At 31.9% G+C, this 16,710-nt stretch overlaps 1 protein-coding gene across 5 annotated transcripts in view; it reads right to left on the reverse strand.

Moving 5' to 3' along the window:
- Nucleotides 1–16,710, reverse strand: part of alpha-Spec (alpha spectrin) — a 145,093-nt gene that overhangs the window by 19,837 nt on the left and 108,546 nt on the right. For all 5 annotated transcript variants that reach the window (XM_075371778.1, XM_075371781.1, XM_075371780.1 and 2 more), the window contains 6 exons: nucleotides 14,814–15,069; nucleotides 6,608–6,803; nucleotides 5,117–5,303; nucleotides 4,819–4,949; nucleotides 2,882–3,086; nucleotides 818–1,022 (listed from right to left, as the gene is read on the reverse strand). In XM_075371778.1, the coding sequence (XP_075227893.1) occupies nucleotides 818–1,022; nucleotides 2,882–3,086; nucleotides 4,819–4,949; nucleotides 5,117–5,303; nucleotides 6,608–6,803; nucleotides 14,814–15,069 (1,180 nt within the window). The remainder of the gene's footprint in view (nucleotides 1–817; nucleotides 1,023–2,881; nucleotides 3,087–4,818; nucleotides 4,950–5,116; nucleotides 5,304–6,607; nucleotides 6,804–14,813; nucleotides 15,070–16,710) is intronic.

The raw sequence follows: 16,710 nt of genomic DNA on the forward strand, positions 1-16,710 counted from the left end.
AATAACATTTTAAAGTACAAATTTCTCAATAAACATGTTGTTTGTGTATTTTATGTGCCATACTTATTATGTTATAGGCGACCTGGTATGAAACACAAGTTGCTCCTGAAGATGACTTAGCCCCTATGAAGAATACCAAGCATATCACGCCACATTTACAAGGGAAAAAGAGGAATAAAATGGTATCCTATTGGCTGGAGTTAAGTGGATTTCCTGAGGAATATTCCTCTTTCATACAATCAGACCAAGCTCTTTAAAATACTAGTGCCCTGAATCTAGAAGCGACACAGTTACTATGTAGGACTGGTTGAAAATCATAAGTAGTACAAATTACTTATTCTCCCACTCTTCTATATATCTTGTCCGGGAGAGAACATTTTATTTTTGTATCTTGCCTGAGAAAAGGTGTCTGACATACCTTTTTGCAATTTAAAAAAGTTTTTAAATTAAAGTTTAAAAAAGTATATTCTAATGAAAGGCCAAGATCTCTGTAAAAGTTGTGAACATGGAAAAAAATAATCTAAGCAGTTACTGTTAAAAAATTCATTTTATAAATAACTGCTGAAACCAAATTTCATGATTTTCACAATTTCTTCAAGAAACTGATTATTTAGTAGACATTCTGATACTTCCAGTCCTGTATAATGCTACAGAAAACTTAAATTTGAAACTTAAATTTTAAAACTGTAGTTTTAGATTTATCTTTCAAATCTTAATATTCTCTGCTTATGCTACAATTTTTGTGGGCGATACCAGATTTCTGTTATGAACAGATGTCATAAACATTTAAGAATTTATTACAAAAAGAAAAACTAACCGGCATCAAATGTTTCTTGTTTTGTTAACAGGGTCTGTACAGTTGAAAGATCTCTGCCGTACTCTTCTGAACGTATATGAGTTTCCTTGTCGGCAATCCACGATTCAACAACATCGGCTTTCCACATAAACTGAAGATATGCAGAATTATCCATGAGTCTTGATTTTCTTCTTGAAGCCAATGCAGAAAGAAGATCCAATCTATTCTAAATAAATAAAGTAGAATTTTGTTAAATATTATGATTTGACTTAATAACTGATTAAAGTAACCAAGTGTTAAGAGAATCAATCCATACTAAATCACCCAATACAGAATTAAAATGTTGCCAGTATATTTTTTATAAGTCTTACCACTTTAGAGTTGAAATGGGGTTGTTTTATTTTAAACATGTTTCATATTTTTTTGATATGATGTAATAATAAAATTTTAACAGCTCAATGTAAATGTGATTTCAACAAATGTCATACTTATGCTCCTCTAATATTAGCTTAATCTGAATTATCACATTAAATGACCTAAGACTGTACATATAAAGTTGGTTTTGTGAAAAATTGAAGTTTTTGTGATGTAGCCCCTTTGAATTAAATTTCAGTCTCAATGCAATCCATTTTACGCGAATTATAATATTTAGACTTAAAACAAAAAAAAGGTAAGGATATGGACTCCCTATCTTGAAGTTTTTCAGAAAATAGTTGCGTATAAAAACATCTACTGAAAAAAAAAATTTACGAGTATTTTCCCCCAGAAACAGTTTCAAAGTTGAGATTTTGCATATTAGTTTTTAAACTATTTCCAATTAGTTTTTGAATTATTTCTTACAGAATATGCTGTAGGCATAAAATATAATATGTTTTATAGATATATTGCAGTTTTTGTTTGTACTTTATACCTTTAAAAACAAGGAAATAATTAGTTTGGTCAAACCTCAACAGCACAATATTGTTTGATACACCTATATAAAATGATTGCTAAAAAAGGGTAGAAAAATCCTGAAGTTAAAATTAACCCAGTTTTCAATTCTGTACATGTAAACTTTGATAAAAAATAAATAAACTTTGCAGGTAATAATTACATTTGTGTAACCTGAAATGGTTTTTGAGATATACTTCGGGTGGTATTATAAATTTGGTTAACAGCTAAATATTAGTATTTAATTAAATATTTTTCTTTATTTTCTGCAAACTGTTTTCTTTATTCAAGGCTTAACTGCAACACAATCAAGAAAACAGAAAACGACTAAATATTATATGATGAAGAATTGCTATCTGCTGCTTATTTTTATATTATGTTCATATATACTATATAAAGATTATTCACATTGGTAATAGAATTGTATGTAATCAAACAGTGAGTTAAGGATCCGATAATTCCATAATATATATGAACCTTTATTAAGTGTATACAAGTGACAAGACAAATTAACCAAATATAATGTGATGAAAACTATTTTCATATTAGAGTATGAGAATCATTTATATAATTCTCCAACCAGTTTTCCAGCTGCTGCTGGATCTAGGTATGTATATGTGTGTGTGTACATGCAAATGCAGTTACTGCTACCAACTTGCAGATGTAGTGTAATATATATAATCTGGAACAAACTCTACTACTTCTGAGAAGCTTGGTTAATTGAAACCCAACCACCAAAGAACACTGGTATCCACGATCTAGGATTCAAATACATGCAAAAGTCTTTACAAGTCTTTACAAGGACTCGAACCTTAGAACTCTCGACTTCAAAAATCAACTGATTTTATGATGATGAGTTTAACCACTAAACTAACTCGGCAGGTTATGAAATTTATTTAAATTACATAATAATTAATTTTGACTACTTAATTTGCATTGAGAATAAATATCTTCAACAAGAGTATTATTAACATTGATCAAATTTCTTAATCTGATTAAAAAAAAACATATCTAAGTTACATAAAAATAAGTTTAAAACCTGTTTCCACAGTAAATAACTTTTTAAGGTAGTATCTATCAATAGAAGTAAAAAATTCAATATATAATAAATAGTTAAAGCTAAAATACAAAGTTAAAGATAACTCAAAAAGATACCTGCAATTGCTGACATCGTTGAGCAATGCTTTCTGAATGATGATTTTTAGCTTCATTAAGTTTTGCTCCAGCATTACATATGTCGGCACAACGATCTCTATGAACGGCAAAATCAGTTTCAAAGGCATCATGTTTTTTAAGCAGACCCTGTACAGCTGCCATGGTGTCGCCATAGTCTTCAACTGATAAAAGTTGTTGTTTTTCACTGTAATTGTATAAAAAAATAATGAAATTAATCAAAATAATTTTTCAAGAACTTTTAATACAATTTATGGCAAAACACAAAATTAATTTTTATACATTGATAATGAATTTAAAATCGGGTAAAAAATTTTTTTATGAAAAAACAAAATGGTTCCCAAATCGCAAAAGTAAACTCAAACAATGAAAATCTCAAAAGAAAAACAATTAATGAGTTCAAAATTTTAAATGTCAAGGGTTAACACTAAAAATGTCTGAGGAAAAACAGGGAGCAAGATAAAGTACAGGAGATATAATAACATAGCATATCATTTAACAAAGGAAATATATATATTGGTTAACCCTTTTTCAAAGAACTGAGACATTACAGTAGAATACTTTCCAGTAGCTCTATATGGGGCAGAGTTTATAAAACTTTCAAAGAAATCAAAATAGAAAAAAAGAATTTTAAGAAAAAGACATCCAAATTATGAAAACATTTATAAATTAAGAAAAACAGGAAATTTATAGTGATTTCGGAAAAATAGATTATATAATGAGGAAAGGAGATTATAATTTTATGAACATCTGTAGAAAAAATGACAGCAAATTAATTAACAAATCTTTCATTTCTTTTAGAAAAGAAAAAAACTGTTTCTTCCAACATATGAAAAAGCAAAATTCTGAAAGAAAAACTTTCAGAAAAAGGATACAGCAACTAAATTTCCAAAAGAGTAGAAAAAAAAGTAAAATCATAAATGTAGCGATGAGATGAAAAGAAAGATTACTGAAAGGATGGAAGAGTTTTTGGAAAAGAAAGAAGTCTGAACTATGCAATTAGAAAGTCATTAAGTTTGAAGTAATCAGAGGTCAGATCAAAAGAATGGATTAAATTTTCATTCATGGTTTCAGAAATTTAATATAAATATAGTCAAACAGGAGGAACTTATTTAGAGATAATATTGCATGGGTGGCGATAAAGGTCACATTTCTCAAAAGCGAAGATGTAAAATTGAAAAGCAATCCACTCAAGAATTCTGTTTTTTCTTTTCTATACTGTTTCTGGGGAAATTATTATTAAATTTAGATCACACATATTTATTCAAAGGAGTATTTTGCACAATTAACTTATCTAAGCTTCTTCCTTAACTTTAACCAAAAATTCTTGGTATGTGGGCGATTCATCAAAAGTTACAAAATAAATAAATCACATATAAATGAAGTTGACCTTCAGACATTTTTACAATAAACATTCTTTTTGGGGATAAATATATTTCATCAACAAGTATCAACAAAAGAAAAGTCTCTACGCCCAGTTCTTGAGAAAATCACAAAAATTTCAAGTTACAACTAAATCAACAACATTAATCTTCTTAAAGATCAATAACAAAATGTGCATTCTATCATTAGAGAAAAATGTATTATAATCATTATACAGATAAGAGTAGGATTCATGAGAATCTTAATCAATTCTACGTTCCTAATTTTATAATTTTAGATTTGATTTAAAATAAACAAATAAAATAATTTGATGCGTGAATAGTATATTATTTCAATTTTATTGCTCTTACAAAGGAAGAGGTTGCTGAAATAGGTATACCTAAAAAAGGCATTAATTATAAAAAAAATTGAGAATCACTAATGTAAGCAATCTACACAAATTTTTGTTTAACCTTTTCTGCTGTTTGTGAGGGCAATTATTAAATTCACACCACACATATTTACTAAGGAAAAAAGAAAGTATTTTGCTTAATTACCTGATCCATGCCTCTTCTTCCTCAACTTTGGCCAAAAATTGTTGGTAAGTGAGAGATTCATCAAGTTTCTGTCCACGAGTGTCAGCAAGCTGTTTCAATTCAGCCCATGCCTGATTTAACAGTTTCAACCGCTGAAATAATTACAATAAAGTTTTAATCAAAAAACATTAATCGCTTTAATCTTAACATTATTATTTGCTTTAATTTAAAAGTATTATATATAATAAACAAATAAAATGAAGTAAAATCCAAATATTATCTAGAATAAAAAAAGAGGAATATTTAAATAAATATTAACCTGCTCTATTTCAGGAACTCCCAGATTTGAAACATCCATCAACTTTTCTCCAGCTTCTTGTACAGCTTGAATGGCAGGTTCATGAGAAGCAAGTTCTGCTTCTAATCGTTTGTGTTTTTTCTTGAGGTTTTGTACACCAGTCAAATCTCGGCCATAATCATCAGATCCAACTAAGAGCTTCTTTTCTCTGTGAAAGTAAAAAAGGGAAATTATTACAGTCCAAAGTAAAAAAAAAAAATGGTTAAAGTTAAGAATGCAAATAAAAAAAAGCTGAGAACAGAATTGTAGGATTTTCTTGTCATGCAGCATTTTTCTGATGCATGGCTTACACACACAACTTAATTAAAAATATTTATAATTTTATTTAAATATAATATTTTTAAAAATTTATTTAATGATTCTAACTAATGTGCGTGCACATACCGCATTTCATTCATGTGGGTATGGCGGTACTAGCAACCGCTTTTAATACTTTTTTACACAATTTATTTAATTCTACACCTCATCTATGACATCACAACAAGCAGATGATTACAACAGCTGTACATAAGTGATACACTAGTGCTCCTTGTGGTGAGAGGGGGTACTATTGATGTAGTATACCCACTTAGCCACTAATTTACTTAGCACTTTTTGGGTGGGGGAGGCAATTTTGTAAAACTCTTTTTGGAAATATTGTTTTTTAATTGTTAACAAATGTGCCTAAGAAAAATAAATAATACCTTAACTAGGTGAAATCTCAAAATACTGAGGGTGACTTTGCTCTACAGCCTCACCACCCCCTTGACCTTTTAAATTGAAAATTTAATGGCATCAATGCCCCGTGTACAGAAGTAATCTGACAAGTTTGGTCAAAATCGATCCAGTAGCTCTGGAGATATAAAGGTGATTTAAGATGCGACACTGAACACAGACACGAACATCTGGTAAATTTCCATCCCGTTTTTTTGTGTTCCTTGGGTGTCAAAACGTCAAAGATCTGATGAAAACTGCATATGCCCAAATTGGACCGATAACAATAATTTCCCTTCTAAAGCTATAGCGCTAGATGGAAAAGTAATATACATTAGAAAAAATTGTAAAACATGGTCATTTTTAAACGATTTTGATAAGTCGAGATTTTTAAAACATTATAATTACTGGAATCAATGATGAAATGTGTTTTTAATGTTCATACTTATATAATCACTTTCATGCATTTCACATTAAATCCTTTTCATAATTATTTGCATGATGAAGTGAGAAAATCAATTTTATTTCTGCTTATATAGATCTATTCCACAGATTCTATGTTAGCATTACTGATTTGTACAGGTAATTTAAAAAATATATATACACAAGATTAAAAAAAGAAAAATGTATACTTTGAAAACAGAAAATTGGTTTAACTGTCTTGGACCAATGCAAATCACTTAATTACTTTGACAATGATTTAAGTTTTGGCTTTTATATTAAACAATTCCTGAATCTAGAAACTGCACTTATACTCACTTGATCCACGATTCTTCATCGGCAATATCACGGAAGAATTGATGAAGAGTATTAGCTTCATTAAGACGAGCTTGCCTATGGGCTGCCAAATTTTTAATACGTTCATATCGTTCATTGATGGACTGTCGCTTCTCTTGAATGCTAGCTGTATCAAACTGACCACTTTCAATGAGAGAATCTGCTTGACCATTCATATCTAAAAAGAAATTAATTAAAAATAATTTATTACTATAAATAATAATATTAATGTAAATAAATAATAAACTAATCACAATAATTTTTTAAAGGTAAATTAAATTATTTGAAAACTATTATTTAGTTTAGTTAATATGTCAGCAAACTGACAGACATAAAAACTTTATCACTGAATCAAAGTAGGAAATTTTCATTTTCCTACTTTGACAGTGTTATACAAGTTCATGAGAAAGAGGTAATATAAATTTCCATATTAATTATGTTGGGGTTCAGTTAACAAAAATACCTTAAGAATAACTGCTCTTTTCCTATCATAAGCTCAAAATAAATAAACAAATTAATAATAAAATTATTATAACTAATGTTTACGCCATTCTGGCATAAAGTTTTTCCGTTATTTCTACGAATTCCCAGCTAGGGTAGGTCCCGTTGTTTTGTTACAAGGAATGTTTGAATTCCACTTGGTTTCGTATTGCTGGGTCTGTAAAGTCCACCTGTCTCTATTATTGTTATTGTATTCGAACCTCCCACCGTCATCCTTAGCGACCGCGCCTATTATTCTATCGAGTTATTTCTGACTACCCTTTTCAAACACCCGTTATTTTTTCGTCCCCTCACTAATACATACACACACTATCCTGTCCACTACCTGGATCTGGTTACCCCCGCCTTTTTTCGCCATCTTTTCGGCAGAGTACCTCCAACATCTAACCAGTGCAGTCGCCTATGGCAATACTCTCCTGCAAACTCTGTGTTAACATTCACGCTCAAGCAGAATTTCAAACTCATCACAACACATTTGAGATTCCGCGCCGCATTCTACCACTAAACCACATCACGCCGCTGTATTCCTGATTCACCGTGCGGACTACGCCCAGGACTACATAGGTATTCTTCCGTACTTGCTGTTACGAGGTCATCTCTGGCAAATATTTGTGTGCTACAGGCAAGTTCAGTTTTTCTTTACTCATTACGTTAAACCTTTATGTTATCATTCAAATTTGTGGAACATTCAGTTCATCCTACCTATGCCGTTCAAGTTTCAATTTCACTTTAGTACAGTCACGACAGGTCACTTACAGAAGGCTGTCAATTCAGCTGCAACCCATTTCATGTGCTCAATTACGTTCAGTGTGATTATATTGTAATTAATTCTTTTGTACTGTAATATTATTGTGTATTTATCTACGTCAAACTAAAATTACATTTTTACATTATTTAACGTTAAGTTTGTGGTTCATAAATCAGGAAAGGCCAATGCCAATCAAGATTTACTTTAATTTATCTTTCTAAGGTTATGACATTTGTTCATTACTAATTTTTCAATATTACAGCATTTGTCAGGAATGCAATAGTTTTCAGATATACTATGTTTATTGATGTCATCTTTTTCTAAAGTTATAATTAAAACTAAGGTGTTTCATGTTATCCTTCAGGCTTTGTCAAAAACGTATATTGTAACAATCTGTATTTAGAAGCGTACTCATGTATTTTTTCAGTTAACTATCATTGTTCAGACGCTGATTTCAGCTGATGTATTAAGTAGTTTTTAAGGTTATAATAATTAACTTATATCAAGTTGTTCTCATTAAAGTCCAATTTCTTTTGGCAAATACTAGCTGTGTGTTTTTTTTTATTTTTTAACTTTACCCAACATAGCTAGTTGTTTTTGGTCCTCCGGCTGCCGGATATCACTCCGGATTTACAGTTCATACTAAATTTCTTAAAGTAAATTTTTTGTCATAAAATCTCTTTCAAACATTTTTGATCTAAACTTTTTCTATTATATAAATACTTTAAATTGTTCTTTCAAATTTAGAATATCTTATATTGTATTGTTTTTAAGCATATTACTGAAAGTAATGATGTCATGAAAGTTGTAAACAACTATTAATTACAGTAATTATATAATTAATTATTGCTTGTGATAATTTAATATAACGATTATCGTATGTATTAATTCTCTGATAAAAAATTCTTTCTGATTTTATATTATTGTTGTATAATTAAGTTGTTATTTTTAAGAGTGGTATTTCATATTGTATCTAATCTTACTATTTAAATATTTATTGTAAACTTAATGCACAACGTGCTCAGGCCACCATCATTTCAGCTAACGCTGCGCTGTTAGCCAAAGCGCAGCTTCGTGTTAACAAACTCAGGAGAATCGTCAACTTTCACGGAATTTCCGTATCTAGTAAACAATTTGATGATATCAAAGCCCTCGATCAACAGTTTTATGGCATCCTCGATGAAATTCTTGTTAATAACTCAAAAATAAAAAACCAGTCAGAAATATGTGATATAAATTTAATCAGCACCGAATGGGATTCATTGTTTTGTCCCATTAAACGTGTAGAATCAGAAACTCCCGATTTAAAACAGAATATCAAACCAGTCTTTCATTCCTTGTTAGAGACTCCGAAATTCAAAATTCCCATTTTTTCTGGAAATTTCCACGACTGGATAAATTTTCACAATCTGTTCAAAGGTTCCGTCCATGAAAATTCTCAGTTATCTTCTGAACAAAAACTGCAAATTCTAAGGACACATTTATCTGGTAATGCGCTCCTATTAATTGAATCTCTGCCAATTTCTGCGGAAAATTATCAAATCGCTTATGACATTTTGATTTCTAGATATGACAACAACCACTTAATTCGCGTTGGTGGACGTCAACAGTCGTCACTGGCCTATGATTCAAAACATCAGCTGTTACTGCCCAAAACTTCCAATTTATCCAAACTTCTCATCAGAAAACATCATCTCGATGGCATGCACTGTGGTCCTCGACACACCCAAGCACTCGTCGCGCAACGTTTTTGGGTCATATCTGCACACACTGTAATTCGTCAAGCCATTAAAAACTGTTTGACTTTTCAACGCTTCAGACCCTTCTCAACCCAACCAATCATGGCTGATCTTCCTGCTGATCGTGTCATTCCTCAACGGGCCTTCTCTGCTGTAGGCACTGACTTTGCCGGACCCTTCCTTTATAAATCTTCTAATTTACGAAACGGCAAAATCCAAAAGGGATATTTGTGTATCTTTATATGTTTATCCACCAAAGCTGTGCATTTGGAATTTGTTTCTGATCTATCCACTCAAGCCTTCCTCGCATCCTTCCAACGCTTTAGGCCGACCTCATACAGTGTACTCGGACAATGGTACAAATTTCGTCGGCGCTTCGAGGCATTTAAGGGAAGTTTCGAATCTCCTTGCCAATTCCCAAGATCAAATCTCAACCAATCTGTCGTCCCAAGGCGTCACTTGGCATTTTAATCCACCTTATGCTCCCAACTTCGGTGGTCTGTGGGAAGCCGCTGTCAAGTCAGCCAAAACGTTACTACATCGAACCTTCGGTGACGCCCCCTTCACCTTTGAAGAATTTTTGCACAATCTTCGCCCGTATTGAGGCAATTATAATAGCCGACCTCTAACTTCTCTTTCATCGGACCCTGCTGAAGAATCCTGCACGCTTTCCCCTGGACACTTCCTTATCGGATCTCCAATCCTTGGACTTCCCGAAAAACCCATTGGTGTCATCTCGGAAACATTTCCTGGTAAGGATGGTATCTGCCGTGTCGTCCGTATCATACTCTCTTCTGGTTTCATCACTCCTGGAAACTAGATTCATCCTCTGGTCTTCTCTTCATGATTCTGCTCGCTCGCCCCCCCAGTATGTTTACGCCATTCTGGCATAAAGTTTTTCCGTTATTTCTACGAATTCCCAGCTAGGGTAGGTCCCGTTGTTTTGTTACAAGGAATGTTTGAATTCCACTTGGTTTCGTATTGCTGGGTCTGTAAAGTCCACCTGTCTCTATTATTGTTATTGTATTCGAACCTCCCACCGTCATCCTTAGCGACCGCGCCTATTATTCTATCGAGTTATTTCTGACTACCCTTTTCAAACACCCGTTATTTTTTCGTCCCCTCACTAATACATACACACACTATCCTGTCCACTACCTGGATCTGGTTACCCCCACCTTTTTTCGCCATCTTTTCGGCAGAGTACCTCCAACATCTAACCAGTGCAGTCGCCTATGGCAATACTCTCCTGCAAACTCTGTGTTAACATTCACGCTCAAGCAGAATTTCAAACTCATCACAACACATTTGAGATTCCGCGCCGCATTCTACCACTAAACCACATCACGCCGCTGTATTCCTGATTCACCGTGCGGACTACGCCCAGGACTACATAGGTATTCTTCCGTACTTGCTGTTACGAGGTCATCTCTGGCAAATATTTGTGTGCTACAGGCAAGTTCAGTTTTTCTTTACTCATTACGTTAAACCTTTATGTTATCATTCAAATTTGTGGAACATTCAGTTCATCCTACCTATGCCGTTCAAGTTTCAATTTCACTTTAGTACAGTCACGACAGGTCACTTACAGAAGGCTGTCAATTCAGCTGCAACCCATTTCATGTGCTCAATTAAGTTCAGTGTGATTATATTGTAATTAATTCTTTTGTACTGTAATATTATTGTGTATTTATCTACGTCAAACTAAAATTACATTTTTACATTATTTAACGTTAAGTTTGTGGTTCATAAATCAGGAAAGGCCAATGCCAATCAAGATTTACTTTAATTTATCTTTCTAAGGTTATGACATTTGTTCATTACTAATTTTTCAATATTACAGCATTTGTCAGGAATGCAATAGTTTTCAGATATACTATGTTTATTGATGTCATCTTTTTCTAAAGTTATAATTAAAACTAAGGTGTTTCATGTTATCCTTCAGGCTTTGTCAAAAACGTATATTGTAACAATCTGTATTTAGAAGCGTACTCATGTATTTTTTCAGTTAACTATCATTGTTCAGACGCTGATTTCAGCTGATGTATTAAGTAGTTTTTAAGGTTATAATAATTAACTTATATCAAGTTGTTCTCATTAAAGTCCAATTTCTTTTGGCAAATACTAGCTGTGTGTTTTTTTTATTTTTTAACTTTACCCAACAACTAATACAATGTACTAACATAACCTACAAACCAAACATAAAGTGTTCATAAAGCAATCATTCAAAACTAACATAACTGTTACAGCCTTGCTCATTACAGATCACAAAAATATATCATTCCTCTGTACGAATCAGGAGTCTACTGCTGTTAATGTAAGCATGACGATGAATTCATAAGCACAGCATGTATTTATTGTGGAATACAATCTGATTAGTTTAGCAGATTAAAAATACTAGAATAATTAAGAACTAATTTTCTTGATTGTACTTTACTGGCAGCAAAAAACTCAGGAAACTTTCTGTTGATATTATTACAACAAATAGAGCTATGCCAATATTGGATTCAATTAATAAATTAAATTGAAGAATGGGTCTTATAACAGATTTCAGTACTGCATTAAACACTTCATTCAATGTATTATTATGAAGATCAATGTTTTTTTATTATCAATAATAAATAATAATCTTTTTATTATCAATAATCGTTATTTATTTTTAAAAAAATTTTATCAGATATTTATCTTCACTGTACATTTGTACTCAATGACAAGTTTAATTGAGACCATGGAGTAGCATACACCATGACTTTCTTACAGGAGTTTATAACTACTATTAAAAAAAAAATTCTATTCAGTTATTGGCAGTTCATAAAATAAACACATAATAAATGGCAATTTACAAATGGTTAAAAAATTTCAGTTACATGATAATAAAATATCTGAAATAATGCCAAATAATTTATACAAACAGACTAAAATTTGATTAAGGAGGTCTAACTATAAAGGAAAAGATTTCTGTATGAAATCAGAAAATTATTATCAATCATTAATCACAATTAATTGTCAAAATCTGCCAAATGATTTATAAATACATACATATTGTTACCACACATATGCCTAGCTTAATATCGGTGGACACAATTCTAGCAGTTCAGATGTTAGTGGGAGTACAGTATATACACACGGTTGCACAAGCAACACTCCCACCATGTAGCTGACTGCGCAGATCTCCCACCATAGTGACCCTACCATTTGCAGGCTCCAATAAAAGAGCAAACACCAGGGCGAATTTTCAATTCATCGTTGACCACCACCTGGAGAAGACCAAGAAGACAGAAGTTCCCTGGCCGACTCAACGTGGGATCTCCCAGCAGATGCCAACATCCCTGCCGGAGCAGCAGGCCTGGCTGGTCTGCCCAGGGAACTGCTAAGCACAGACACTACCTTCCCGCCTCTGCTTGCCGGGCTTCAATTGTTCTGGCTGGCAAACTCAGCTGCAGGAGCCGGCCCAGCATGGGATTGCTTAGGGAGAACCGCCTTGGCTGTACCAGCAGAAGGAGACCAACACTGCGGGGCTCTGGGGGTCACCACTGTTATGCTGTAGTGGAGACCCAACTACCGTTGAGGGGAAGCATGGTCTGATTTCAATGGACGAGCCGGAACTCCCCAACTACAGTCAAGTCAACATCACCAGAGACCAGCTCCGAACCCAACAGTTCTTCTAAGAGCTAACGCAAAAGCAGCCCATTTTTCAGAGCCACCACTCCAGAAACCTTAAACAGCCCTTTTCAGGGCTACCACAAGATTTTAAATTTCAACATGATGTCGAAGCTATTCAGCAACAACAGCCCTTTTCAGGGCTTTTCATCCGGTTTTTAAGTGCCACATGCTGTCGAAGCCATTCGGTGACAGTATTAAAAAAGAATGAAATAATACATGTTAATGATAAAAATAAATACACATGGAAATGTTAAACAATATGAGATCAAATGTAAATATTTTATCTCCTTTCCCAAGACTGACCATGAATTGTATTTTTTTAAGAAGAATAATACTTCAAGTCATCTCCATTTAAACAATAGTCACAACTAAATGTGTCATTTAGTTTATGTATATGAAACTTAACCTACTTTAAATAAGAAGAATCATTTTAAAATAAAAGGTTATTTTTCTTTTCAATGATATTAAAAAAAAACTCCAACTGAAGCTTTATAGAAAACCAATTAAAACAATTTATTTAAGATAACTGTTTACATATAAATGCAATAAAGAAAAATAAATCAATAAAGACTATTAATACTGCAAAAAAAAATAAATAAATAAAATGATCACCAAACATTTTCAGAGGAGAATTCAAATGGAATCAATATATTATATAGATGGAAATTCCTACAAGTCAGGATTTAACATTATCCTGAGGCTACAAAATGTTTCAGAGCTTCCCTGCCTGACAGAAATAACCAATATAATGCTTTTCTCCAAAAAAAACTGGTATTTATTTCATTAAACATTTTTAAAATTGTTTGGAAGATTTTATAAATACAGAAATATATAGTACAAATTTGCTTTCTACAAATGAAGAATGGTTTCATCTTTCCAGATATTTAGACCAACCCAGTTATACAGGAAGAGTTAAAAACCCTAAAGAAGGCATCTCTAACATATATAAGAGCACTCAATTTTTTGGGAAGTTCATGATCCATAAAGAATTAAGTTGATATCTGCATCTTTTATGAGATACAAGTGGAAAATTATTTAAATTTGAAAATGTTGTCTATTTAGTTTATTACGTAAGATAATAAATTGGTATTTTGATTAAATGGTTTTAAGCACAATTCCATTCCTTTTACTTATGAACAGCATATGCAATTTCTGACAGATGTAAAAAAAAGGTCTTTATTCAATTCAATATTAATTAATCCAAGCTAGAGAGAACATTTTGCTTTTTAATAAGTCACATATTAACTTTATTTTATGAACAACAAATTAAGCAAAGAGCAAACCTTTTTTCATACTGCAGCAACAATATTATTATTATTATTTTGATGAAACTATTTTGAGTAGTTAATTCTGCACCATTGGATGCAATAAACAAATTAGTTTATTAAACTTTGTTCATGTATTTTATATGAATGACATTATATTGAAGTAATTTACACCAAAACATACTGAGGATTTGGTCAATTTTATAAACCATAAAAAAAATTTATTAACTTTATCATTTCAATTTATCAACAAACTTCTTTAAACAACATACCCTTTATACGATCATCATGTGCATTTATATCAGCCTCAACAAGTTGATGTTTTTTAATTAGATTTTGCACTGAGGCAAGATCTTTTCCAGAGTCTTCTGATGTTAAAAGGCTTTCAACTTCACCAAGCCAGAAATCAAGATCTTTAACAGCAGCAATATAAGTACGCTGTTTATTGGCTTCTTTTAATTTTAATGATTTCTCTGTTGTTTTCTGTGTTAGATACTCCCACTGGTCAGCAATTGATGCTAATCGTGCCTGCACAATAAATAATGCAATCAGTATTTTAAAAAATTCAAGTATTATTTTATTTATTTTTAAACACTAAAAAAAAAAAAAAAAAACAGTGGACAGAAATAAGCATTCTGTTATAAGATATTTTATTCACAAAATATGAGGGTTATTTAGAAAGTTCTTCATCTTACAAAGAAAACACAAGATTTTCAGAAGTATGTTTTATTTTTCAACTTAGTGACCTTGCAATTTGACAGATTTAGAACAACAACTTTCTAACTTTTAATACCTGAAGTAAAATGCAATTTGTTCAACTCTGAAAAATATGTAGTTCTCTCAGCTTTGACCTCATCATTTGAACTGAATCTTTACCCAGTGAGCAATTTCTTCAGATCCTTTTGGAAGAGAAAGTAACTGTTAAGAGCCAAATCCAGCAAATACAGCACATGTGGAAGCACTTTGAAGAATATCTCAAGGAGTTTTCTGGTAATAACCCAAGATGTGTGTGCAGATGGCATTATCATGATGAAAGCTCACTTTTTTTTTGACCTGATGTGGATATTTGGCATGAACGGTCATTTAATTCGGTAAACCAAAACATAATACTCTCTGGTGATGGTCCTTTTACTGGGATCATTTTTGCTTTCTTCAGTACACTATCACCTGCTCTTGCCCACACTTTGCACTGTTGTTTGGTCTATCGTGTGTAATAGTGAATCGATCGTTTCTACTACTGTTATAAAAATCAAAGAAACTCAATTGAATCACAGTCTAAATACTCTCAAGCAGTGTTTATTCAAATGAATTTTTGGTGGACTGTGAACAAACGCAGCATCTATCAAGCAGAAAGATTTTTCATATCCAACAACACATCATGCAAATTTTAATGGACACAGTCTATCAAGCTTTTTGTAATGTCAGCAAGCTCATGTACCTTCAGTCATTGATAACTAATTGTGGATTTATGTTAGTCACAATTGTGAGCTTCTGATAAAACATCAAATTTAAGTAAAACACAAAAAACAAAATTTTATAATTTTAAAGAATACATTTTTATAAACAAAAAATTAACTTACTATTGTTGGGATTAGTGAAACAATGTACTAGGACTATGTTGCTTAAGCTTCTCTCTCGAGTTTTACAAAAAAAATTACAGTAACTCAACAAATCAAAAAATATTACTGCAATGAATAATACACATTACTAACAAAAATAAAGAAAAATGACAATTAACACGTTTGACTCAGTATTCCTGTAACTAGTCTACTTGAGTTCATAGAACCACTATTATGTAACTACTTGTACACATCTGAACTTAACAAAATATCTAATTAATATTTATAATACTAAGGAATTAGCCAATCCAAAATTAGTTTTAATTATAATTTTAAACATAATTTGTCATGTTACATTTTCAATAATAATATTTTTTAATGTAATTTTAAAAAAGTCGATGGATAAGCAATTTTCTGATAGATCCTGAAATGCTTTTATGGAGAGGTCTCTGACATTAAATTCTCATACCTATATTCTGTACAAATCAGAGTTTATGAATTTCCTGATCAGTTTTCTTAACATACTCACTGCACTAAACTAACCACGTTGAAATCCAACACAAAACTGACGCTTTCTGATGGTCTCACTGGTCTAATTCCACCGCTATTT

Source organism: Lycorma delicatula, chromosome 7 (genome assembly GCF_047948215.1).
Source record: "Lycorma delicatula isolate Av1 chromosome 7, ASM4794821v1, whole genome shotgun sequence".
NCBI classification, from domain to species: Eukaryota; Metazoa; Arthropoda; class Insecta; order Hemiptera; family Fulgoridae; genus Lycorma; species Lycorma delicatula.